The 25007-nt window shown below is 36.6% G+C and overlaps 4 protein-coding genes across 4 annotated transcripts; 2 read left to right on the forward strand and 2 right to left on the reverse strand.

Moving 5' to 3' along the window:
* On the forward strand, window positions 146-2373 carry LOC18587619 (COP9 signalosome complex subunit 5b). The gene is made up of 6 exons (XM_007011528.2): window positions 146-605; window positions 996-1277; window positions 1370-1517; window positions 1647-1723; window positions 1816-1893; window positions 2016-2373. Exons 1-6 carry the CDS (start codon window positions 225-227, stop codon window positions 2103-2105), a joined length of 1056 nt encoding a protein of 351 aa, XP_007011590.2. The 5' UTR covers window positions 146-224; the 3' UTR covers window positions 2106-2373.
* On the forward strand, window positions 9427-16400 carry LOC18587621 (plasma membrane ATPase 4). Its single transcript, XM_007011530.2, has 16 exons — window positions 9427-9483; window positions 11765-11884; window positions 11970-12206; window positions 12307-13068; window positions 13152-13274; window positions 13367-13471; window positions 13557-13701; window positions 13790-13954; window positions 14272-14510; window positions 14612-14644; window positions 14737-14818; window positions 14929-15089; window positions 15182-15355; window positions 15477-15659; window positions 15746-15927; window positions 16030-16400. Exons 1-16 carry the CDS (start codon window positions 9427-9429, stop codon window positions 16124-16126), a joined length of 2865 nt encoding a protein of 954 aa, XP_007011592.2. The 3' UTR covers window positions 16127-16400.
* Window positions 16388-18703, reverse strand: LOC18587622 (peroxidase 16). The gene is made up of 4 exons (XM_007011532.2): window positions 18008-18703; window positions 17705-17902; window positions 17418-17583; window positions 16388-17285 (listed from the first exon to the last, which is right to left on the reverse strand). The coding sequence occupies exons 1-4, from the start codon at window positions 18209-18211 to the stop codon at window positions 16879-16881; spliced, it is 975 nt and encodes a 324-aa protein (XP_007011594.2). The 5' UTR covers window positions 18212-18703; the 3' UTR covers window positions 16388-16878.
* On the reverse strand, window positions 18862-24031 carry LOC18587623. Its single transcript, XM_007011533.2, has 13 exons — window positions 23908-24031; window positions 23712-23746; window positions 23570-23618; window positions 23429-23477; window positions 22591-22661; window positions 22115-22173; window positions 21818-21913; window positions 21315-21372; window positions 20866-21002; window positions 20721-20777; window positions 20394-20491; window positions 19758-19969; window positions 18862-19255 (listed from the first exon to the last, which is right to left on the reverse strand). Exons 2-13 carry the CDS (start codon window positions 23721-23723, stop codon window positions 19197-19199), a joined length of 957 nt encoding a protein of 318 aa, XP_007011595.2. The 5' UTR covers window positions 23724-23746; window positions 23908-24031; the 3' UTR covers window positions 18862-19196.

The raw sequence follows: 25007 nt of genomic DNA on the forward strand, positions 1-25007 counted from the left end.
AATTAAATAACATTAGAAAATATCGTAATATTTGTAGACATAAGGCCTGGTGAACCAAGTGATTAATATCTTCGAGCAAGTAGAAATATAAGGGCCAAGCCCAAGAACAGCGGAAGAGTTTCGGGCTAACCGACCCGCGTCGCATCGGCGGTGCTTGTGATATTGATATAAAAGAGTAAAACCCTTCGGCCATAGGTGCCACGGTGGGGGCTGGAAGTGCGAGCATGGATTCCGCAATAGCCCAGAAAAGATGGGAATTAGAGAACAACATCCTGACAGTGGATACGCCAGACCCTTCATCGGACTCGATTTTCTACTACGACGACGCCGCTCAAGCCAAGTTCCAACAAGAGAAGCCTTGGGCGAATGATCCCCACTACTTCAAGCGCGTTAAGATCTCTGCGCTCGCTCTACTCAAGATGGTTGTCCACGCCCGATCTGGTGGCACCATCGAGGTCATGGGCCTGATGCAAGGCAAGACCGACGGCGACACCATCATTGTCATGGACGCCTTTGCTTTGCCTGTTGAAGGGACGGAGACTAGGGTTAATGCTCAGGCTGATGCCTATGAGTATATGGTCGATTATTCCCAGACCAACAAGCAGGTTTTTTTATTAACGTTCTTTTTTCTTTTTCCTCCTAAGTATGGATTTTTCTGGAGAGCTATTGTTCATGAACCGCTAGATTAGCTCAGTATTTTACGTACTGTTTATCATGTAAGCCAAGCCAAGATAAATGGAAGAGCTGATAATTATGTATGGGAGCTGAAAATCCTAAATTTGGTTATCAGTGATTGTTTTTATGAGTATTCTTTCACTGTTAAGAGCTAACCCCTATCTTTTTTGCACCATCTAGAAGGAAAGATGTTATTAACCTTCCAAAATTGTGTTTTTGTTCACTTATATCCTTGCAGCTATGTATGATTGTATCAGAAACCACTATAATGTTGTCTATAAAAATCATTTCTCTCAAGAAGAATGTTGTTTGTTTCATAGGCTGGACGGTTGGAGAATGTTGTTGGATGGTACCACTCTCATCCCGGGTATGGATGCTGGCTGTCTGGTATTGATGTTTCAACCCAAATGCTCAACCAGCAGTTTCAGGAGCCCTTCCTGGCAGTTGTTATTGATCCTACAAGGACTGTTTCTGCTGGAAAAGTTGAGATTGGAGCTTTCAGGACATACCCTGAAGGATATAAGCCTCCTGATGATCCTATCTCTGAGTATCAGACCATTCCTCTGAATAAGATTGAAGACTTTGGTGTGCACTGTAAACAGGTTCCTATGCAATTCCAACAATGTTTTTTTTTTTTTTTCAAGAATGCTTGTCCTCTCACTGTTGGTAATTTTTGCTGTATGTTTTTCTGTAGTATTATGCATTGGATATCACTTATTTCAAGTCCTCTCTTGATTGCCACCTCTTGGATCTGTTATGGAACAAGTATTGGGTAAATACCCTTTCTTCTTCACCTCTCTTGGGCAGTGGAGATTATGTTGCAGGACAAATTTCAGATTTAGGTAAATTTTTTCTATCCTAGTTTCATTTGAGAGGAAAATTTTGTTGTATGCATAGTTTAGTTTTCTTGTTTGAGCATGAAATAGAGACCAAGTTCTTGTTGACTTTGATCACATTGTTCCATCCTTCAGCTGAAAAGCTGGAGCAAGCAGAGAATCAATTGGCTCACTCTCGCATTGGCCCACTAGGACCCCCTCGAAAGAAGGAGGTTAGTATAATATTTGTCATTTGTGTAGTTGTCCAAAGCTATTCAGAGGCTAATTTTGTATGCAATGTGGATACTGCACTTCTGAGTTGCAGGAAGAATCGCAGCTTGCTAAGATTACTAGAGATAGTGCAAAGATAACTGTGGAGCAAGTCGATGGTTTAATGTCACAGGTGGCTAGCTGTTCCAGATTCTTAGATATTCTTAACTTCACTTTAAAAACTTATGCATATATTGTTTCTCTCATCCGCTTTTAACCATTTATCCTTAATATTCTTGTACTTGATACTTTTAGGTTATCAAAGACATCCTTTTCAACTCTGTACGACAGTCAAACAGGTGTCGAAATGACCATTCTGGTCCTGAGCCTATGGTTGAAGCCTGATCCTAACATGGTGGCTTTGTCAGAATGCAGCAACAGATGAAATGCTTACCTTGCTGATGTTTTTCCTTTACCTTGAGAGACCAGTTTTTACAAGAAAAAACAACATGATCCCAGACTGCATAGTTTTTGTTCCCTTTCGAAACGCTGATGTAAATCCTTTGGCACAGTCCATATTGATTTGTTTGGAACTTTAAGCTTTGCCTAATTCCTCTTCATTTATGCCTGTCAAAATCTTAGTATGGAATCAAATAACAGTAGCTAGCTTAAACTTGTCGATTTCCCATATAAATTCGGGTTGTAGAAGGTTGAAAACTAGCAGGTTGTACAAACATCAAACTGGAGTTTTCCAGTAGATCTTCTAGGCCTCGGCCTTTTAGGCATTCAAGAAGAGTTCGTGTACAATCCACATTCTACGTTATAAAACTACTGTCAGGTTTGGTCGCAAGAGTAGTAGAGGCTTGTCCGACCCAACCCAAGTTTACAATTCTCACCTTGAATTTTGTAAAATTCCCAGCTCATGAGGTTGCAGCAATTTTTGTAATTAGGGACTTGAGTTGCACCATGGGTTCCATTGATCAGTGGCTGTTTTGGGTTCCAACCTTCCTCTTTACTTCTTTGCCATGTTAGAATTTTTGGTCTCTGAGAATGTACTATGTCATGATTCTAAAAAAAGGGTAACATCAAGACATAACCGACTGTTTCCGGTACCATCCATGATCATAAAAGAATACTGCTCGTGGGGGCCAGTAGGTGCAGCCTGCTAAACTCTATGCAAAAGTTTGATGTGCGGCAAAGGCAAAAGGATACGTTTCACTTGCGTTGTATGAAAGAAGATAGACTATATGGATGGATGAAAAGAAAAGAAAAAAAATGAACTGTAATGAGTAGCACAGAGAAAGAAAGCCACCGGCATCCGATCAAATAGGAAGAAATGACTGAAGAAATCCTAGGCGAAAAGGACAGCATCCTAAGCGCTAGTGGCTTTCACATGCAGAGGAAGCAAAACCCTTGTGACAATGGGTGAGCCTGTTTTCTTTTATAGGTTTGTCAGATTGCCAAAGTGTGAGGCCCTCTGCAAGAGAGGACTTTCTCATCACCATCAGACATCAGTCCATCACCAAATTGTACATCCCCACTAACTAGAAAAAGTGCCAGAGAGATTACAAAATCGCCCGCCTTTTTATCTATAGTCAGATTGTGGACTCTATTAATCCATACAATTCATGCCTGTCTTACCCGCAACCCTCAAAACCATTTATTAGAATGAGATTCCTAGATAAGACAGCAAAAAGGGGTTGTTTTCACAGAGAAAAATGGTCCTCTTTCATGCGCTTGGGCTCTTTGCCATGTGTACCTTTGAGGCAGTACTTGTGACAATCTCACATGGGATTAACTCTCCACCACTAGCTCACTTTTTTCTTTTTATTTTCTTTGCTATGCTTGAAAGTTTTCCCTTCTGAAGTTTCTGTTTCTCCCTTTTTCTGCTGATGCTGTAGTCATATACTAGGGAAGGTAATATGTGAGAGCATTTCCAGAGCCCCACCTGTGATCTCAACACTTTGTCTTCTCTCTTTTTTCAAAAAAACTAAAAAAAAAAAAAGGCCCATCATGATAGTCTGTGAGCTCTCTTAACCAACTTCATTCATTGAAAGTGCTTTCAAATAATTCATACATGAACAGTTCTCGTGAGTAATAATCTGAGTTTCATGACTGTATAAATGTTATCACGGCCTCAAGCCATGGAGTGCAGTTTCCAGTTGTTTGTTTTTGTATTTGATTTTAGAGAATAAAGAACTAAATAAAATAATCACAAACCAAACTTGTTTGGATCCTTTTAGAGGGTCAAATTGCAGGTTAGATGTCCCCTAATCTGATCAGGGGTCCATTCTTACAACATCCATCTGTACCCTTTTGGAGGACCACAAACCTGCAATGGAACATGATAGTTTTGGTAAACAGTGGGTGTGTGTTACATTTTTCACATTAGTTGGCTTAGCTCTTCCAATGTTAGTCGGCACTGGGAAGTGATAGGAATCACCAAATATGCTCTAACCACTTAGGAAAGTGGGCTGTCTACTCCTCATCTCCAAGTTTGAAACGATACTCTAAGCATTTCCAACTGTTCTTCATTACCTAGCCAATGACATTGTCAGGGAAAGTTGAAACCTTGGCAACAGTGTTTAGTTCAATCACGTGTCTTTCACACTCTTTCTAAATCGAGACGGCATCAAAAGAGCTCAACCAAAGCCGTTTCTTTTCGTGAGAATCTTCCTGATGAAAAAAAATATATAAACACTAATAAAAGCTTTGGTGCCAACAAATCCGGAGGCTCTAGGCAGGTCACATCCTTTTTTGGCAATTATTCCCCTGCCAGATATCTAATTCTCTCTGCCTGCCCTTCTCCCTTTGCTTTTTACATATTTTGTGTTGGTTTTTCATTTCTATCATTCACTGGCTCAAATGGGTCAAAGGGTCTTTTAAAGAGCCCTTAAACAAGTTGGTGGACCCTTTGGAACAAAACTTTATGAACCATTCCTGGTGTTCACTGATAGTACTGGTAGTGGAAACATTAGTGGGGGGTTTTGTGAGTGGGAATACAGTGCCCAACAACAGTTATTGAATTGAACACCATATCTGCTAACAGATCTGCCATTTTTTATTCATCCATTTGTAATCACCACACACTTGTCTCCTACTGCTTATAGAAATCCCATTCAATTTATTCTTTAGGAGGGAGGGGAAGCAATAAAAGTTCAATTTGATATCTTCCATTGGCAAAGACACCTAACCCTCAAAGATAAGCGAGTCAAGAGCTCCCGCTTTTCCATTTTCTTCCAATATCCTTCTGATCAAAGCAAATTTTTCTGTATGTACATTGAACAGGTTGGTGCTAGTCAATGATCAAAATAGTCACTTGAAATATGTGATTTACATGGACTCTTTATTCCTTTGGAATGGCGCCAAATATTAAAAGAAAATCATGGTCTAATCTCCACGTCTGACCTTTTTATATTTTTATCACAAATTAAAGTAGTGATAGTAGAACCCAACTTGCTTTTTCTGTACAACATACCTTCTAGAAAAATGGGAAAAAAAAAAGAAAACAAATGCAATAATGTGAGATGAAACGAATCAGTGATCTGGGTCAAGTCCCATTTTTAAACAAAAGAATACAATGAGGATATGGATTTGATTAAATGGGCATTGATAATGTGGGGCTGTCCACAATGTTTTGAGAGGTCGAAAATCAAAGGTAAACACAGTTTAAGATGACGAAATTTGTAAGTGAGATGTGGACATTGGCAGTAGGCCGGTTTGACTTGTGCCTGTGCCTGTTCCCTCCAAATTCAGTTTGTGCTTGAGAATATATTGGCTTTGCAAGTTGCAACTCTTCCATGGAGGCTGTGGGTGCTTTTTCCCTAAGGGTAAGGTGTGCGCGCAAGAGTTTTGACGTAGCCATCCATCTCCAACACTTACCACTTTTAGGTACGAGCCTAAGTTAGGGGTGAGTAACTTTTTGATTAAAATCGAATTTAATCGAATTAATAATCCTTAATGAAATGAAACATTAAAGAATGTACTCCATTCCTATTAGCAACTTATTCTTTAAAAAGGGTCTTTAAGGCTTTTGATTGAAGGAAGTGTAAAGAATAGAAAATCCATTATTATACCACAACTCTTTGTTTTTTATAATGATTAAATGATAGGAATTATTTATAAGTGTGAATTGAAAAATTATAAATGAAAATGGTATAATAATTGAAAGCTTCAAAGTTGAGAGATTGATATTTTACTTTTTAAATTAAGTTATTCATCTCTTTTAAGTATTTATATTTGTTTAAATTCATAAAATGATAACAAATAAAATTAAGATAATAATTTTTTTTCTTAAATTTTTACATATATACTATTGAAGATTGATGAATCATAATTTTTAATTATTTTAACAAAATTAATATTTTCTTTAAAAAAAACACGTAGTTTCGTCATTCGTGGAACCCTTTGTACGGAGGGAATAGTGCCGAACAATTTGACGAGACTCAACGCCAAGTGGTTTTGGTCCATTCGTTTTAGTTGCATCGTGCTTGGTCCCACGGGGAGGCCGAGGATTGGGCACAAGAGTCAGTTGCTTAAGCCCGCCGGCGTAGGAAATTAGACTTTGATGGTTTGGATCATATATAGATTCAGCTTAGCGACATGGGAAGAGGGTCCCGCCATTTTAAGGGTCAATTAGCCTTTAAAGTACTTTCGAAATCTTTCTTCTCACAGACTACCACCACACGCACAATTAAAAAAAAAAAAAAGAATAGAAAAGAAATTCAAGCAAAGCGACTTCTTGGGAATCGATGGTCCAAACATTTTTTTTTTTTTAAATTGATGGATGGTCCAAACATGTGAGATTGAAAGGACAAAGCAAGATGAAGAAATTAAGAGGGTTGTCGTTTGATTGATTTTTAAATTGATTTTGAGAAAAATATATTAAGATTTGATTTGTCGAACATAAATTATACAATAATTACTGAATTAAATATCTTTTTTTATAATTTTTTAATTTATGCTAATTGGATGAACACGAATAAAAGTCGTCTCCCCACTAACAGAACCGAAATCGACTGTTGGAATGGTCAAAATGGGCAGATAAACGAAAGCTACAATGCACAGCAAATTGAAATATTACTATTCAAATGTGAACAATTTTGAGTGATCAAATTTTTTTTTCCTTGACTTTTTGCCTTAGTCTGTAAGACAGAAAAATAAAACAGATTGGGTAACACGTGTATAAGCCAATTCATAAGCTTGTCCAAGGTTTTCCGAGAAAACGTTCTTTCAAAAATAAAATAAAGACGAGACAAGAAAGAAAATTCTTTTTCCAATTAATTGTGTATTAAAATATTTTTTGTTTTCCTTGGTTCAATTATTCTTGATGACTTAACCTGGTAAAAAACTCGTTTACTTTTATAAAGAGCGCTAAGAAAATATCTACAGTTGAATAATAGAGATGTTTGCGGCCTAAAGTGCGGAGCTTTTTGTTTGTAGGATGACTAAACAAAGACAAAATTAAATCCGCACTGATGCACGGTGAAGACCAACATGTAACTTACGTCTAATTAAATAGTAGCATTGTTGTTGTTGCCAAATGGCCATAACAATTAAGCACATTTTTTTTTGGGTTTTAAATGATAAAAAAGTTGTTAAATGATATCAATATATACAGTTGTGCCTTTATATTAAGGTATTTAAATAAATTTTTATTTTTAAATTTATATAAAACATATTTCATTCTTTTATTATATTTACAAATTCTTAATTGTAAGTAGAAATTAATAATTATCAAATTTGATACCGACACATAATTTTCGTACGCATAATAAATAACGTAACTTAATGACCGATCACTTCAACAATTAGGCGTGATTATTATTTTAGAAAACCGATTGAGCAATTTTCCTTTATTGTAAAATTGGGATTGAAAGAGACGGTGGTTCGTGGGGACAAAACAAGACAAAGCCTCAACTTGGAGCAGGTCAGGAACGGAAATTTCCCACCCTCAGCCACCATAGCTTGACACGAAAGCCTTTTGACAATGAGAGAACCTAGAGATAACGAAGGCTTGATAAAAGAGAAGATTTTCCCATTTAATTTCGTTCCATAGCTGCCCCTTGCTGATCGCCCTGCCTCCACCGGCGCGTAAATGCACGCCCCCGCCTTTTCCCACTTTCACCGTTACGGTACCGGCTTCCTGCTCGGTCCAGAGCGTGCACAAAAAGGTATTGGATCCTATCCGAACGTGACGGCATGTGGAGAGCTAGACCCCAAGACGTGAAGCAATGAAAATCAACCCCAGAGTTGATCAAACTGAGGAGAACACTTACGCACTGGTACCACCTACCACCGTGTTAATAGTAAGCGCAAATAAATTGCGCTTGTGCACGTGGTGCATGCATTGCTGACCATTTGTTAAATAAAGTAAAAGTAAATGAATATGTCATAGAAACATAACTTCGTTTATGCGTCCGCTAGTGATTTATTAAATAATTCTTCAATTAAAGTTCATAAGTTTTATAATAAATTAAATTTTATTTAGTGTAAAAGAATAAGATAATCTTATTACGAAAAGAATAAACTTATAAGAAATATCTTATTATTTAGTAAAATATGGATAGTGTGAAGTGAATTCAAACCTATTATCATATTTATATTACCATATATGAAAGAATTATAATTGATTTAAAATTTTGTAGTATCTATTGATATTCTTAAAACTCATTCCATAAACGAGAAAAATCGAGAAATACTCTAAAAACCATATCTTTGAAAACATTGGTAAATTGATCTCGTGAATTCAAATTGACATTAGACAATTAAATCTTAAATCTATTGATTTATCTTCATTAAAGATAAACAATAATTCACAAATATCAAATTATATTATAACTATATATATACACACACACATATGCATACTTGATTATAGATAAATAATTAATTATTTTTATCATGATTTAAAGATATTTATTTTGAGTAACTTTTTTTTGATAAATTGAGTAAATTATCTTTAACAATGGTGATTTTAAAAGAAAATAGCTATCTTATGCATGATAATCATTTGTCAATATAAAAAAAATTGAAGGTATATAATTGTCAGAAATGACTATTTTGGTGTAAAATTGAGAAAATTCACGACGAAATGGTCAAGCAATTCTTTGCATAATCATTTCCGTTCAGTACATCATGATGTCAAAGATCGAACGGCATCTGACCAAACGCAGCAGATGTCGTTCGTGTGTGTATGTGTACACAATAAAATTAAGCCTTGAATTTTATTTTATTTTCTTTAAACAAAGAAAATGAAGAATTAAATGCAGAAGATAAGTCCGTGGAGATTCTGGAGACAAGTGTGTGAAGTGAACTGAAAGAAGCAGCGCGTGCCGGATCAAAGAGGCCAAGAAGGACCAGGCTAAGCGGTCCCACCCGTGGCGATCTGGTGCCCTTCTTCTTCCGATGTAAGGCTCCCCTCCTCAATTTCACGTATATAAAAACGCACCAACGCAGATCCATTCATTTACGTAGTAATTAAAATCCTCGAAAAAAGGAAAAAGAAAAAGAAAAAAAAAAAGAGAGACGTCTCTCTCTTTGCTCTATCTTCATTTTTCTTCATAGACTTTTTATAGTGGCGCTTCTTAGTATTGGTGTTAGCCTTTTTCTTTGCTTTGAATTATGAGTCTTTAAGTATCGACCTTTCCTTTCTATATTTGCTTGCAATACTCTAACAGCTCGTTCCTTCTCTGGCTGGCGCTGCTACTCCAACTAACCTTGGAAGATGGGCGGCGATAAGGGCATCAGCCTCGACGAGATCAAAAACGAGTCCGTCGATCTGGTATACTCTTTCTCTCGTCCTCTACATCAATTTCATTTGATGTACATGCAAATCTATATATCGGTTTCCGTTTGTTTTCTGATCAGATTGTATATAAATCATGTAAATGTTTTTTTGTACGGTACTCTGTTTTGGTATTTCGTTATGGAGTTTACTTTCTCATCGAACCACCGGCGGTTTTCCGTTTTTCTGGCTAAATGATAAAAGTTCACCATGCGTGTTTCGAACGATGCTTTGCTTCCTTTTCTTTTTTTAAAAGGAGCTTTTGTGAATTTTAGCCAAACAAAGCGAAAAAAATCATTTTCTCTGTCTTAGAAGATAAAAGTCATGATATATGATTCGAACGATGGTATTGTCGTTTCATTTCTTCCTTTTTTTTCCCACGCATTTCCTGCATGCCAAACAAGGCATCAACGACTTCTGTTACGATTTGCTTTTCCTTTTATAAAAGCTTATTTTATTTTATTTTCTTTGATTAATAGCTTGATTTGTATCTGTTTCTGGTAAGATACATCAATTTCGTCCTCCTCGATACTCCACCATGTGTTTTGATACAATCCTTTTCACACTCTCCGTATCTCTATTTCCTTCGCTTTTCCCGTTGTCTTTCTCCCAAAGCAAAAAAAAAAAAAAAAGAATTGAGCTAAGATCTGCCAATGAGTGTAACGAACCATTATTTTCGCCATAAATCTTGCGTTGGTGTGTCACCGATGATTTTGCTACGAAAAGCCAAGCCGAAGTTTCCTACGCTTCTACGCCATAATCCAAGTTCCTTCTCATTAGAAGTTTTTAGTTTTTTAAATTTTAGTTCTCCGTTCATTTCTTTTTTTTCATCTTTCCCAAGTTTCTTTCGCTTTTTTGGTATTATTGAGTGACCGAATCACATGAAACAAGTGAGTCGACAACGCTAAGCGATTCGCGAATCGCTAACTGAGCGTGGTTGACAAATGGATTTGATAGCAATCCCACCAATTTGGTTAAATATCATATGCCTTTTGTCAACTACGCGCCTGAATGGCGCGCCACTGACTATTTCTTTTTTCTTTTTTTTATGCTCTGGTCTAACCATTGATGCCGTATAATAATTTCCTATATATTAAAAACAAAACATTCCATTTAATAGGTTTACCATATTATAAACTCGACATATGCTTCTCCACTTTTCTCTGGACTTGGATAATACCTTTTTATCTTAAAAAAATAAGTATTTCTTTTTTTATTTCTTTTTAATCTTTTCAAAGATTAAGATAAAAATTTTGATTTATAAATGTTTAATATAAAAAATAAAAAATATATAAAAATAAGAATATTAAATATCTAAAAAATAAATTAACAAAAACAGATAGAGTGCCGAAAAGGGTTTGTACTAGTTTGAAAGGACGCACGATGTCATGAGTCGTACAATTCATACTAGTACTAGTACTATTAATTAATTCTTTCAATTGCTGGATGTGGCTGTAAATATCATGGGGACAGAGGCAATATTTTGGACTCTATTTGTTCGTTTTTGGACCTTTTGGCAATAGTTTGACTTTAACCGGTTATTGTTGGAAATGTGCTAGGTTTTCACATGATCAATGTGACTCTCTTCACACGAGTTGAGGTTAACCAATAGAAATGTTGGTTTATGAAATACTTTAAAATTTTTTATCTTTGGGTTCTAGAAAAGTAAGTCTGCTACTTGGTGTTTCACCATTTACCGCTATGGCGGTATTTTTAGGAGCTCGAGGCCCACCATTAGACACAAAATAAGTTGTCCACTAATTAACCAGGAAATCTTATTCCCATCCTTTTGAGGTTCTATTTCCCCAAATCAAATTCTGCTTGTATTTTGGTTTGTTATGTGATTAGATCAGGTTGGTTACTTTGGAAAAGCATCAATTCCACATAGCTAGACTAGACGCCACCCTGTGCATGGCTTCTCAGATTCTCTACGAAAAGATATATGCTTAGCTAATCTTAGCTGCAACTCTAAGCTTTGTGTTGATAAAATTTTCACAAAAAGTAGATTCTTGTGATATTATTATCATTAGTGGTATCTGTAATGATTGGTGGTCACTGGTCACTGGTCACATATGGAGTTCTTTTTTCTGCTGCACTTGATTTCTCTTCCAGCAAAGCCACACCATTAAAAATTATTAAATTAAAATTGAAAGTAAAGACTCGAATATTCACCAGTTCATACATGGATGAATGGAATCACAACAGAAATTAACGAGGATACTTAACGAAGCCATTTTCTGCCATTTAAGTTGTCTAAGAATGTGATAATTGCTTACAGGAACGGATTCCTATTGAGGAAGTCTTCGAGCAGCTGAAATGTACAAGAGCAGGCTTGACTACCGAGGAAGGCGCCAATCGCCTTCAAGTTTTTGGACCAAACAAACTAGAAGAGAAAAAGGTACAGATCATAACCGTTTACGTATAAGGTTCTAAATTTTCAGCTTGTATATGTTGCGTAATATGGTTTGATACTCCGCAAACAGGAGAGCAAATTTCTCAAGTTCTTGGGTTTTATGTGGAACCCTTTGTCATGGGTCATGGAAGCTGCTGCTATAATGGCTATTGCCTTGGCAAATGGTGACGGGAGGCCTCCAGACTGGCAGGACTTCGTTGGTATCATTGTCTTGTTGTTTATCAACTCCACCATCAGTTTTATTGAAGAAAATAATGCTGGTAACGCTGCAGCTGCCCTCATGGCTAATCTTGCTCCAAAAACCAAGGTGAAAAATGAAACACTCATCAGCTCAACAATTTGTTGTGTCATCTTTCCGTCCTTTTCTAGTTGTGATCTCAGCTTGTGGTGCTTGTACCATAATGTAGGTTCTTAGAGATGGTCGATGGAGTGAACAAGAAGCAGCAATTCTGGTGCCAGGGGACATTATCACTATTAAATTGGGAGACATAGTTCCTGCTGATGCTCGTCTTCTTGAGGGTGATCCTTTGAAGATTGATCAATCTGCACTTACAGGGGAGTCTCTTCCCGTCACAAAGAATCCATCAGATGAAGTGTTTTCTGGCTCAACGTGTAAACAGGGTGAAATAGAAGCAGTGGTTATTGCAACTGGTGTGCACACCTTCTTTGGGAAAGCTGCCCACCTAGTGGACAGCACCAATCAAGTTGGGCATTTCCAGAAAGTACTTACTGCCATCGGAAATTTCTGCATTTGCTCAATTGCTGTTGGAATAGTCGTTGAGATAATAGTCATGTACCCAATACAGCACCGCAAGTACAGGCAGGGAATTGACAATTTACTAGTTCTCTTGATTGGAGGAATCCCTATTGCTATGCCAACTGTGTTATCTGTCACCATGGCTATTGGTTCTCATAGGCTTTCCCAACAAGGGGCTATCACAAAAAGAATGACAGCCATTGAGGAAATGGCAGGCATGGATGTTCTCTGCAGTGATAAGACTGGGACCCTGACCCTGAACAAACTTACTGTTGATAGAAACCTAATTGAAGTGTTTGCAAAGGGAGTCGAAAAAGAGCAAGTTATCCTTTATGCAGCAAGGGCTTCAAGGACTGAAAATCAGGATGCTATTGATACTGCAATTGTAGGAATGCTTGCAGATCCGAAGGAGGTATTATTTTCTTCTCTCTTTGTTCTTTATATTTAGGATTGGGTCCAAGAATACTTGAGTCATTGTGGATACTGATTGGCCAGGCACGAGCTGGTATCAGAGAGATTCACTTCCTACCATTCAACCCTGTAGACAAGAGAACTGCTCTGACCTACATTGATTCTGATGGAAACTGGCATCGTGCTAGCAAAGGTGCACCAGAGCAGGTAATAATACTTTTTCTCATTATGGAATATCAGTTTTTGAAAAGTTTAGGGACTTGACTTCTGACTTATATGCTTTCAATATTCTGAAATAGATCATAACTCTTTGCAATTGCAAAGAAGATGTCAAGAAAAAGGTTCATGCAGTTATTGATAAATTTGCTGAACGTGGACTTCGATCTTTAGGCGTTGCAAGACAGGTCTGCAAATTAAACTTTTGCATGCTTCATGTTGATTTCGTACGTAAATTGGGGTAATCACATTGTTTAATTTCTATTTCTGCAGGAAGTACCTGAGAAAACAAAAGAGGCCCCTGGAGCACCGTGGCAGTTTATTGGTTTGTTGCCACTGTTTGATCCTCCAAGACACGATAGTGCTGAAACCATCAGGAGAGCTCTAAACCTTGGAGTGAATGTTAAGATGATTACCGGTAAGGATTGTTTAAAAATTGTTTTAATATTGTATATTGGCTGTAATTTCATGATGTAAATTTTATATTATTTTTCTATTATACCCAGGGGATCAGCTTGCTATTGCCAAAGAAACTGGCAGGAGGCTTGGAATGGGAACAAACATGTACCCTTCTTCTTCCTTGCTGGGCCAAGACAAGGACGCTTCCATTGCTGCCCTCCCTATTGATGAATTGATTGAGAAGGCCGATGGATTTGCAGGAGTATTTCCAGGTGTGTTCAGTTGTAAAATATCTTCTTAAATATGTGATATTCTGGAAATTATTAATATTTTTGTTATTTTAAGAACTTTGTTGATAATTAAGATGACATGTTGGCAGCATCCATATTTTTGCCTTTTTTTTTTTAAAAAAAAAAAGAGTTCTGTGTAACACTTGTCACTGGTCATCATGCACAATATTACATAACATACTAGATTTCCATGCACGTTCGATATTTTTAGGTCGATTTGATAGCATTATTAAATTTCTTTTGATCTAATTCTAAGGTTTTCTTTTTTTCCTAACAATTCCTTTTCATGTCAATGATAGAGCACAAATATGAAATTGTTAAGAGGCTACAGGAGAGGAAACATATTTGTGGCATGACAGGAGATGGTGTCAACGATGCCCCTGCTTTAAAGAAGGCAGACATTGGAATTGCTGTGGCTGATGCTACAGATGCCGCTCGAAGTGCCTCAGACATTGTACTTACTGAACCTGGGCTAAGTGTCATTATAAGTGCAGTGCTGACCAGCAGGGCTATTTTCCAAAGGATGAAGAACTACACGGTTAGTCATATCATAGCTTACTTTCGTTTGCATTTTTCCGACCATTATTCAACAGTGCAAGTATTTGTAACCTTTTCACTTATTCCCTTTCAACTTTGTAGATCTATGCAGTTTCGATCACCATTCGTATTGTGGTAAGCATATCAAGACCTGTTGAGACTTTTGACACTTACAATGCTAAATAGTTTTACAGATGGATTAAGTTTTTTCATTTTCATTTTGGCAGTTTGGCTTCATGTTTATTGCCTTGATATGGAAGTTTGACTTCGCACCCTTCATGGTTCTAATTATTGCCATCCTCAATGATGGTGAGATGATCTTTATCAGACTGTTACATCAATTCTAACTTATTGTACAAGTCACCAGGACCGACCCACCATGGTATTGAATCTGATTTATTTCGTCATCCCATCTATAGGTACAATCATGACAATTTCCAAGGACAGAGTAAAGCCATCTCCCCAGCCAGACAGCTGGAAACTCAAGGAGATTTTCTGTACTGGCATTGTGCTTGGAGGTTACTTGGCACTAATGACCGTGTTATTCTTCTGGGCAATGCATGACACTGATTTCTTCACAGTAAGAATAGCTGTTGTTATGTCCCATTGATTATATTATTTTGGTGAGGTTTCTTGTAGTTTTGCTAAGGTTTCCTTCTCCAAATATTTCAGGACAAGTTTAGTGTTAGATCACTGAGGGGTAATGATAAAGAGATGATGGCAGCTTTATACCTTCAAGTTAGTATTGTGAGCCAGGCCCTCATTTTTGTCACACGGTCCCGCAGCTGGTCCTACGTTGAACGTCCCGGACTTCTACTAGTCAGTGCTTTTGTAATTGCTCAGCTGGTAAGAAAATTTAACTAATCCTTTTTAAGATTCCATTCCATTTCGAAAATCTGTTTCCTGTCAAGATTGTGGTTGGTTTTTATTGTGTAATTATCATAACAAACCCAATTATGTTTGGCAGGTGGCCACTTTGATAGCTGTCTATGCAAATTGGGGTTTCGCAAGGATTAAAGGTATGGGATGGGGATGGGCTGGTGTAATCTGGCTTTACAGTGTGGTGACTTTTGTCCCACTTGATCTTATCAAATTTGCAACCCGATACGTTCTTAGTGGAAAAGCTTGGGATAACCTTTTGGAGAACAAGGTACGATTTGCATTGCTCTGTTTCAATCGCTTCAGCTTTGCGCTGTTTCTGATTTGATTGCTCTTACTCTGTTCTTGGAATTCCAGACTGCCTTCACCACAAAGAAAGATTATGGAAAAGAAGAAAGAGAAGCACAATGGGCAGCTGCACAGAGAACTCTGCACGGTCTTCAACCACCTGAAACTTCAAACATTTTCAGTGAAAGGAGCAGTTACAGGGAACTTTCAGAGATTGCAGAGCAGGCCAAGCGCAGGGCTGAGGTTGCAAGGTGAGTGGAGCTGAATTCTGGACCGACTTCATCATTTACATTTGCTTGCAAAGAAAAACATAATGGATATTGATGATGATTTTGTGTATGCATTGTGTGCAGGCTGAGGGAGCTGAATACACTGAAGGGGCACGTGGAATCAGTTGTTAAGCTGAAGGGACTTGATATCGATACGATTCAGCAGCATTACACGGTTTAAAAGAGGGATTTGGAACAAAAGAAGCATAGAACCAGGATGATCTTTCCCTTCAGAAAAGCAAAAACAAAAATATTATAATGACGAACAAGGCCTAAAGTGAAGAAGAAACCTACGACGACCAATGTTAAGGAGATACTTACTAGTTATAGAAATAGGCGCATTTTCCTTTTACTAAATGTTGCGATTTTAGTGTCATTGTCACTCTTCTCTTTTTTTGAATGAACAAGGTAAGGAACTGTTGTCCTTTTTTTAACAGCAAAAAAAAAAAAAAAAAGAAAAGAAAAAAATAACACCGCCTTTCATGGCTGCTGCTTACCCACTTTCTTTTCTTTTCTTTTTCTGGTCTTCCCGTTACTACATCGTAAGTACTTGGTTCTTTCCATGCGGATGAACCTTTTGAGTTTCAAAATGCAAATGTCACGTGATTATTACCTTTTGCGCAATGTCGGTGGTTAGTGCGATTTAATACGTGGCCAATACAAGGGATTTAAAATAAGAAATGAAACCATGAACCCTAAACAACACAACGAAATGCTTGTTCTTTGTTTTTTGGCATTTTATCTTTCATCTTCATTTTTTCCCTTTAACATCTCCAAAGGTCGAGCACAATTATAATATAGACATGTTGAGTTGAGGATTTTTGTCCCATAGAAACCTGGTTTTGTTTCTCACTCCATCTTTATCATCAAGAGATGCTTTAGAACATGAAAAACAAAGGAGAAGAAAAATGTTGCAAAAACAAGTTGGATAATCTAGTTCACAAGAGCGCAATCATGCCTGATCTCACCCTGTTTGCCCGTCCTGACCCCTACCCTTCCAAGCTTGGTTATCGCAGCAACAAAAGCCTCTTCAAAGGCCGTGTTGTTGGAAGCAAAAACGTTGACAATATTCCTCGACATTGCATCAGTGAACAAAGCCTGATCAGAGGTGAAAAGTCCCTTCCCTTGTTGAAGGTTCTTGTAGTACATATTATCGAACGTTCCGGGCGTGCCTGGGTCCATCTCAATGGCCACCCTGGGGTCTACATTTCTCGGGCACATTTGCCTGAGCAGCCTTGCGTATTCTAGATTAAGCGTAGGATCAATTCTGCTCTTGCTTTTGAAGTTGTAAAGTCGTCTGGAGAACCGGCTGCAGTGTGAGAACCCGATTGTATGTGCTCCTAAATACAGATTACAACATTGCCTATTTGTCTTAGTCATCAAAACCTTGTTAAAGAAAAATGTTGGCTTTTCTGAGGACATTTACATGCGAGAAATCTGAAATTTTCCTCATCCTGCTGAACTACAAGTACCTGACAGGGCAACCAGATCCGTGACAGTGAGACCATGAGGGGCGAACATGGCCTTGAGCTTGTCTAATTTGAAATCCGGACCAGGGAGATGATGCCGCACGCTGGCTTTCCTAGAGATCCTACCATCAAGTCTTCCCAATTCTACTGCATAAGATGGGCCTCCTGTCTGCACCAGAAAACGTTACTACTAGAAAGCAGAGATCAACTGACCTGCTAGCAGCTTTCAACATACGTATAGTAAGCAGGTTTTGCATGAGAAATTATTTATCAAGTCTTAGGTTTTGTACCAAAGCTATGACGTCCCTCGTAGCCATGGCTAAGATGTCAGCACATGAAACTTTGTTTCTGCACTCAGGCACACTGTCAACAGCGGCCTTGGCTTTGATCACAGTGTCAAATCCATCCCCAGCTAAGGAAAGATTATCCGGATTATCCTTCTCTGCCGTGTTGTTCCATGAAGCTAGCATCACTGAAGCATCACAGCCCTGCACAAACATAGAACTATAATCATGTAACGGCTATCTGAGTATTGAAGAAAGCAAAACCACCAACCGTGAAATGCATGTATAACATAGGATATGGTGACAAACCCGGACGAAACAATCATGGAAGAATAGTCTAAGAGTTGCTGGAGCTGTAACGAATGTCTGCTGGAACTTGTGTGTAACGGCAGACCTGACGATTGATTCAGCATGAGGGCAAGAGTTCTGATAATAATCAACTCGAAGTCGAGCATGGCTTGGAGTAAGGAGGAAGAAGAGGAAAATTGGAAAAAAGGGTCTTAGAGAATCCATTGTTTCAAACTTCAGTGGAGTTGTTTTTCCATTTGATCTCGATCTGGGATGTTAATATATTGCAAAAGTGGATTGAATGTGAGGCTGGTTCTTCCTTTCAAGAATCTTAACAGGACTGGAAGAAGACTTAAGAGAAGGGTTTAAACAAAAAGAAGCAAGATTGCAAAACTAAGATATGGAGAAGGGAGGAGGAAAAAAGTGGTACGCTTTAGGTGCAGGTAGGCTCGGACAAAGACACCCTGGCGTTTGAGAATTGGAAATTTGCCTTTTGCCGGACAGTGTAGTGGGATCTCACTGCCTTTCCAACGGAAATGCACATTCCATTTCCATTTGTTCTCACTTTGTGAGTTTATTATACTTTATTCTCAGTTTCTGTTTTGTTCGGAATTTTCGTATCTTACCCAAAAAGAGGGTAGATACGGGATAGGATATACTTTTCACTACCTTATAATACAATAAGATATACTATTCAATCTTTAAAGTAACCTTTTGATACACGATACATTATTGATATATAAAGGCAAATTCTTGAGACTTTAGTCTATTTTCTAATGGTTTCTCCTGTTCAAGTGGCACTCACATGGCCATGGCCATGGCCACCACCAAATTTATACGTATATCGCGAGTCGTCTCGTGTGGTTTCTTTGATATACTTGAAGAATAATTCTACAAATAAAAGCATAAACAATGTGGTTTAACTATGTGTACCACAATTTGCTCATCACTTTTGGGCTCAATCAATTGTTTCCAATCCTAAAGAGATTAATACAAATATAACTGCAAAAGAACAAAAACTTGAAAAAGAACCACAAAAGGGAGAGAAAAGAAGGGTTTTAAGGTTGGGGAATGTTCCTATACAAAACCAACAGTACCCCAATCATTCACAATCCATGCCAATATACAACCATGCTCCAATATATATGTATATATAGCTTTGTACACACTGAAACTTCTGAACAAGGAAGCAAAGAGCTAACTCGGGCTCCTAAGCTGAGATAATTTGCTGCAGGGCTTGTGGTAGATTCAACACAATCTCTGCATATGCTGACATAAAGAAGTATGAACCAAACCATGGTAAGAGGGAGAAAAAAAGGTGAAAACTAATGAAAATCAATTATAAGTTAGTAACCGTGTGACAGCAAAGTGAAATGAGAGCTGCTTTTTAGGTTCAAATAATATTGCAATCAGCAGAAAGATTTTCACCAAATTTGAATACAAAACAAATTCAGCAACAACTAATTGCACATGTCTCTTGGACACTATAATTTCCAGAAAATAAGTGTTGAATGGAAAAAAATACATAGTTGACTGAAACAAACACTAGATTCTGGTAGCCTTTCGTCTCAACCACATCATTTAACCATATATGGATAACATCAAAAGCACATTAATATTCCAAATTAAACCAGATGCAGCCGAAAAAAAAACAAGTCTCAGAAGCCTCCCTCCCTCCCACTCAGTAAAAAAAGTAAAAATTTCTAAACAAGTAATACCAAAATGCATCTTTCACAGAAACATCTTCTAACAGGAAAAGAGAAGGCAATACCTTCCGGTAAGCTCATGGTTCTCAAGGCATCCTCTGCATAAGACAAACGAGATGGAACAGCTTGGGAACTCATTGCTCCATTTTCTTTCCTGCTCAAAATAGCTGAGCTTGTATGACTTTTCTTGAACTGATGCATTGGCCATGCTAGAACTCTTACTCGAGTTGGAAGTACAGAAACAAGATCTGCATATCTAAGACTGATTGTTACTTTGCTGCATCGAATAAAAACATAACAATCCCATCAATGCCAAGAAAAACATAATAATAATTAATTAAAATTTAATACCGTTTAAGATAAATATTTAGCCTTATAATGAACACTATTCTAACACAGTTAAAAAAAGTGGATGCAATATTCAATTTTCACTTCACAAAATATTAGAAAATAAAGACAGAACCAAAGTATCTACAGGAAAACTCAATCTACAACAAGAGAACTTAAAATGAGGTTTAGAAACCAAAATATCCCATTAGAGAGACCCTCCTTAGACAATTAATATATTTAAAGACTTTCATTAGTATAAAACAAACTGAAGCCTGAAAAAAGGAAGAAAGCAGAACCTTCCCTACATATAAACTACTTATATGTCTATAATAACAATTCCAGATACTCCATAAAGTGCAAAGTGGACCAACCAATCAGAATCATCTAGTACAAATTCAATCATGTGGTATGGAAGGCTATGATACAGCTCTCCTATTTGATTTCCATACAATTCCTTAATAAGCCGAACCTGCATTAGGGAGAAGGGGGAGGGAAAGAAATTTAATTAGCACCCCTTACTAATCAACAAAAAAAAAAAAATCAGTGGAACATAAACAGAAAGTTTGGATTGAGGCATCATACAAGATAAGCAACAGTGGAAGCAAACAAGTGCTTCAAGAAAGAAAAAATTGCCTAAACAAGAGAAATGCTGGTTTTGGATAATAAAATATCATTTCATATGACAGCAACATTATTACCTGCTCCCGTCTGTCCACATAAGCCTGCAATAAATCTCCAATATGATCTATAAATCTCTGAAAGCAGATAGATAAAGAAAACTATTAAGAACAGATCTAATATCATGGTCTTATCAAATAAAAACCAGATAAGCAACCAAGTTACCATAGCATTAGAAGAAAGAAGATCATTTTCTGCTTCTCGTATTGGCAGGAAGAAAGGAATTGTGTGTTCAATGACAGTCATCTTTTCAAGAAATGACTTGCTTTCAAGCACACAATGGTACAGCTCACAAGGTTCCCCTACAAAATTACAGAAACAAGAATTGTAAAAAATTACAGAAACAAGAATTGTAAGAGTAACTCCAATGACATTGATAAGGGATTCTAGGCATCTATTTTAGAAGACAAAAAACTTCAAAAAAAGAAAAGACAAGGTTGAACCAACTTCCAACTTCTCTTAAAAAATTTACATCTTTAAATCAAAATGCAACATGACAGGATATGTCTCAGCCCCTTAAGCCTTTGTAAGACCATGATTGTTGAAGTAATACTTTTTTTACATGCCATATAAGCAATACTAATAATCAAATGATAAAACTTCTATAGTAATACCTGCAAAAGATGTCTCATATAATATGCCAATTCTTGTCCCTTCCAAACAGCATATCACCTGTTTACAAACAAATCTGAGCTACCATGAAATGACTTCACAAATAAAACAATAATAAAGCACACATATAAAACAGTTGAAGCTGAAATATTGATCACCTGTCTAAAGCACATTCAAAATAAATTTACTAATAGTGACTTGTACTCTGTCTAAAGCAGACCTGCCTAATTATGACTAAAGAAAATTTTCTTTTCCTCACTCCCATACTCTACAACTCTACCAAAATTGCAAGCACTTTTCTTATGAAACTTTTATTCCTATCTCAGAAACTGTTAGAAAACTGCTCCATCTTCCCTCATCTTTGAGTAACCCTTGATGATATTGAACTCAATCACCTTTCGAAATCAACTTTGCATTTTAAAAGGCTGATGTCAGTATCAGTTAAAATCTCTAGAAACTGGAGAAAAAGAACATTGTAAAAAGTGTTCTTAACATATTTTTTTACCTTGCTACCAATTCTATAAGTAATCTTTTCCTCGAAATGAGTTGGCATGTTGTTTTTGTCCCCAGACGTTGCCTTTCTGTCAGCCTCCATGTGAACCTGATAAAAAAGTAGATAAGTTATCATCTAGACAACTTTATCAAGAGCAAAGAGTAGAAAACATTATTATGAATAGCATGATTCACTTAACCAAGAAAAATTATTCAACATCAGACACTGCCTCAATCATCAAATTCCAACTCAAACAGCCAAAATAGAACAAGAAATACAATTACTTTGAAGTGTTCGGCAAAGCCATACCCGCTCTCTTATTGTAGCTAATAGCCCGTCATTCCACTGTTCACCATCTAAATTAATCTCTGAAAGTTCAAAAGGAAAGAAAAGGCAATTTCTTATCAGAGTTAAAATTGCTTATGGTTATACACAGAGACAGTTGCCATGAGAGGTTGATAGACAGAAAGAACAAGGAATTGGGAATTAAAATGAATTTGAAAGCTGGTAGCTTTATTGGAAGTGAACAACCTTCTTAACTAACTAACCTCATAAAAAATCCAACTGAATATTTAGCTGTGTCCCATTACTTGGTTTGAATTGTAACAGATCATCAAATTAATATCAGCACACTTTTGTTTTCATGCCCTAATTATATACATTAAACATTGTACCAAAATTTAAACATGTAAATACAGCATCATAGAATGGATAAGAGATTGCTACAAAACACATTTATTAATCAGCAAAAATGGTAATTCTATACTGCAGATGCATATATTTACCTTGAGTTTGAGAAGCTCGTGCAGCTTCAAATTCATTTTGTAGACGCTCAAATATCATCTTATCAGAATCCCTATCAAGCCACCACCATTTAGAGCATCAATCCTCTAAGAACCACAAAATTTCACATTCATGTGACATTTTAACGAAAAGCTAACTATGGCCAGAAATATTCACATGAAAGATGACATATAATAAAATATAAATTCCTAAAGTCAATAAAACATTCAGCACCGAGCAAACAAGGGTGGACAATACAAAACTTTATGCCTTTGTCACACTAGGACCACATTTAACACAAAACTAAAACAAAAGCCAGATATATGCACATGAAACATGCGAACTCACTATAGTGGCCAAAAAGATTCAACATCAAGCCACTAAGGATAAACATAAAACTTAATGCCTAGGTTTTGGCTTATACATAAAAAATCTCAGATTTTCATGCATCGGCCAACTCTTTTTCTTCTTCAATGCCCTCTAAGAGATACCATTGCACAAACCCCGCATAACTCGATATTTAACAATTTCTATAGAATATTGACCATGAAAGGATCAGACATCCCACTTCCAAAATTCAGAACTTGAAATAAACGTTGGAAGCCAAACTCCTAGTGGTAGAGAGAAAAGCTTTATCAATGGCCTTTTCAAAGTAACAGATGATAGAAACGGAAAAGAATAGTAGCACTTCCATCAGCTTTCTACTCTTATCAGTTGCCCAAGCCTAGGTACTGACAGCTCGGTTCATAACATCGATACGAAATCAGCAGTCCAAGGCAAGTACCTATAAGCCATAACAGCCATGAATTTCGGCTAATTTACAAAGAATAGCAATTATACCTGGACAGACGGTCTGTCAGTTGGGCATGCCTTTTGACAACATTTTCAACTACACAGAAGCAAAAGTCAATTCAATTTCTGTAGAAACGGCAATCTTATACACATGTGGAATTATAAGAAGAAGAAAGAGATCTTAGTTACATCTAGCTCGCGTAGTCTCCAACCTAAAATCTTCCTCTTGCATAAAATTCTGTAGAAATGGTGAAATATTTACGCAAATTAACTGAGTGTTCATGGCTGAAATGAACTAAGCTAATAAACGAAAATGTGACGGAATAATTACCACTTCCCCCATAACTGGATATCAGTTGTTCGGTGCTGCATGATTTCAAGAGTTTCAATTCAGGTTACCAATTTACCAGTAACTTAATAATCAAAAATAGCGATATTCGCGCATGCAAAATTGATAGAAGCAAAATATAAAAAATATAATGATAATAATAATAATAATAATAATAATATTCGAATTTCCATTTTACCAGTTCAAGCGTTGCCACCAATCTGCAGCAATTCGGAGAAAGGGACCCAAACTCGACGACTAATTGCGGTCTGTTTTCTTTGTATTAAGCCCTAAAACAAGGAAGAAGAAAGAGGAGGAGGAAGGCTCTGTTTGTTCTCTGTTTTCTTTGTGGGCTCGAATAAATCAGGAATTGGGCCTCCATTTTTCCTTTTCCCTACATGAATTGGGCTAAACCCAAACCTTTTTGGGCCTCCTGGTCTCTTTCTCTTAGGTTCTTGACCCATCGATTCAGTCGATTAAATTTTAAAATTTCAAAACTCAGAGTAATTAAGTTTTTTATAGAAAAATAATCAAATCAATCAAACTATGTCTTAAAATTGAAATAGTCGAAACGGACTTATGTTCAATCAGTTCAGTTAATTTGATCGATTTTATCATTTTTTATTAATAATATAATATTAATTTTATATTAATAATAACATATATTGATAATTAATAAGTTAAATAATATTATATTAAAAATTTTAATACTATTAATTGTCAATTTTTATCTATTCCATTTTCAATTTTGAACATCAAAAAATGATTAAATAAATCAAATAATTAATTAAAAACGAAATAAAAAAATCAAACCGAATTCAATTTATTTTGATCGATTTATTCCGATGAAACTTATTACTGCTCAATTCTACCTATTATTGGGCCAATGCTTCATGTTTTAAAGAAATGATATGACTCTCTTGAGATCATATTCATTTCAATTATCATGGTTAATGGTTAATGGTTAATTTTTTCAAGAGTAAATTTTATCCATAATTTTTATGATATTAATTTTTTTCTCATAATATTTTTTATGAAATTTTGTTCTCAATTAACAATGTGTAATTCATTTATATGTGCTTCACTAAATATTAATATATGAATTGAAGTGGTTAATAGTAGACCTGGCAATTCGTGTTAACGTGTCAGATACGATTAGACACGAAACACGTTAAAACTAAACACGAACACGACTCGTTTAACATTCGTGTTTTAAATTTGAAATATATACACGTACACGTTTAATATATGTGTAACACGACACGACACGATTAACACATTTACTAAATGTGTTAATAT

This window comes from Theobroma cacao, chromosome 9 (genome assembly GCF_000208745.1).
Source record: "Theobroma cacao cultivar B97-61/B2 chromosome 9, Criollo_cocoa_genome_V2, whole genome shotgun sequence".
NCBI classification, from domain to species: Eukaryota; Viridiplantae; Streptophyta; class Magnoliopsida; order Malvales; family Malvaceae; genus Theobroma; species Theobroma cacao.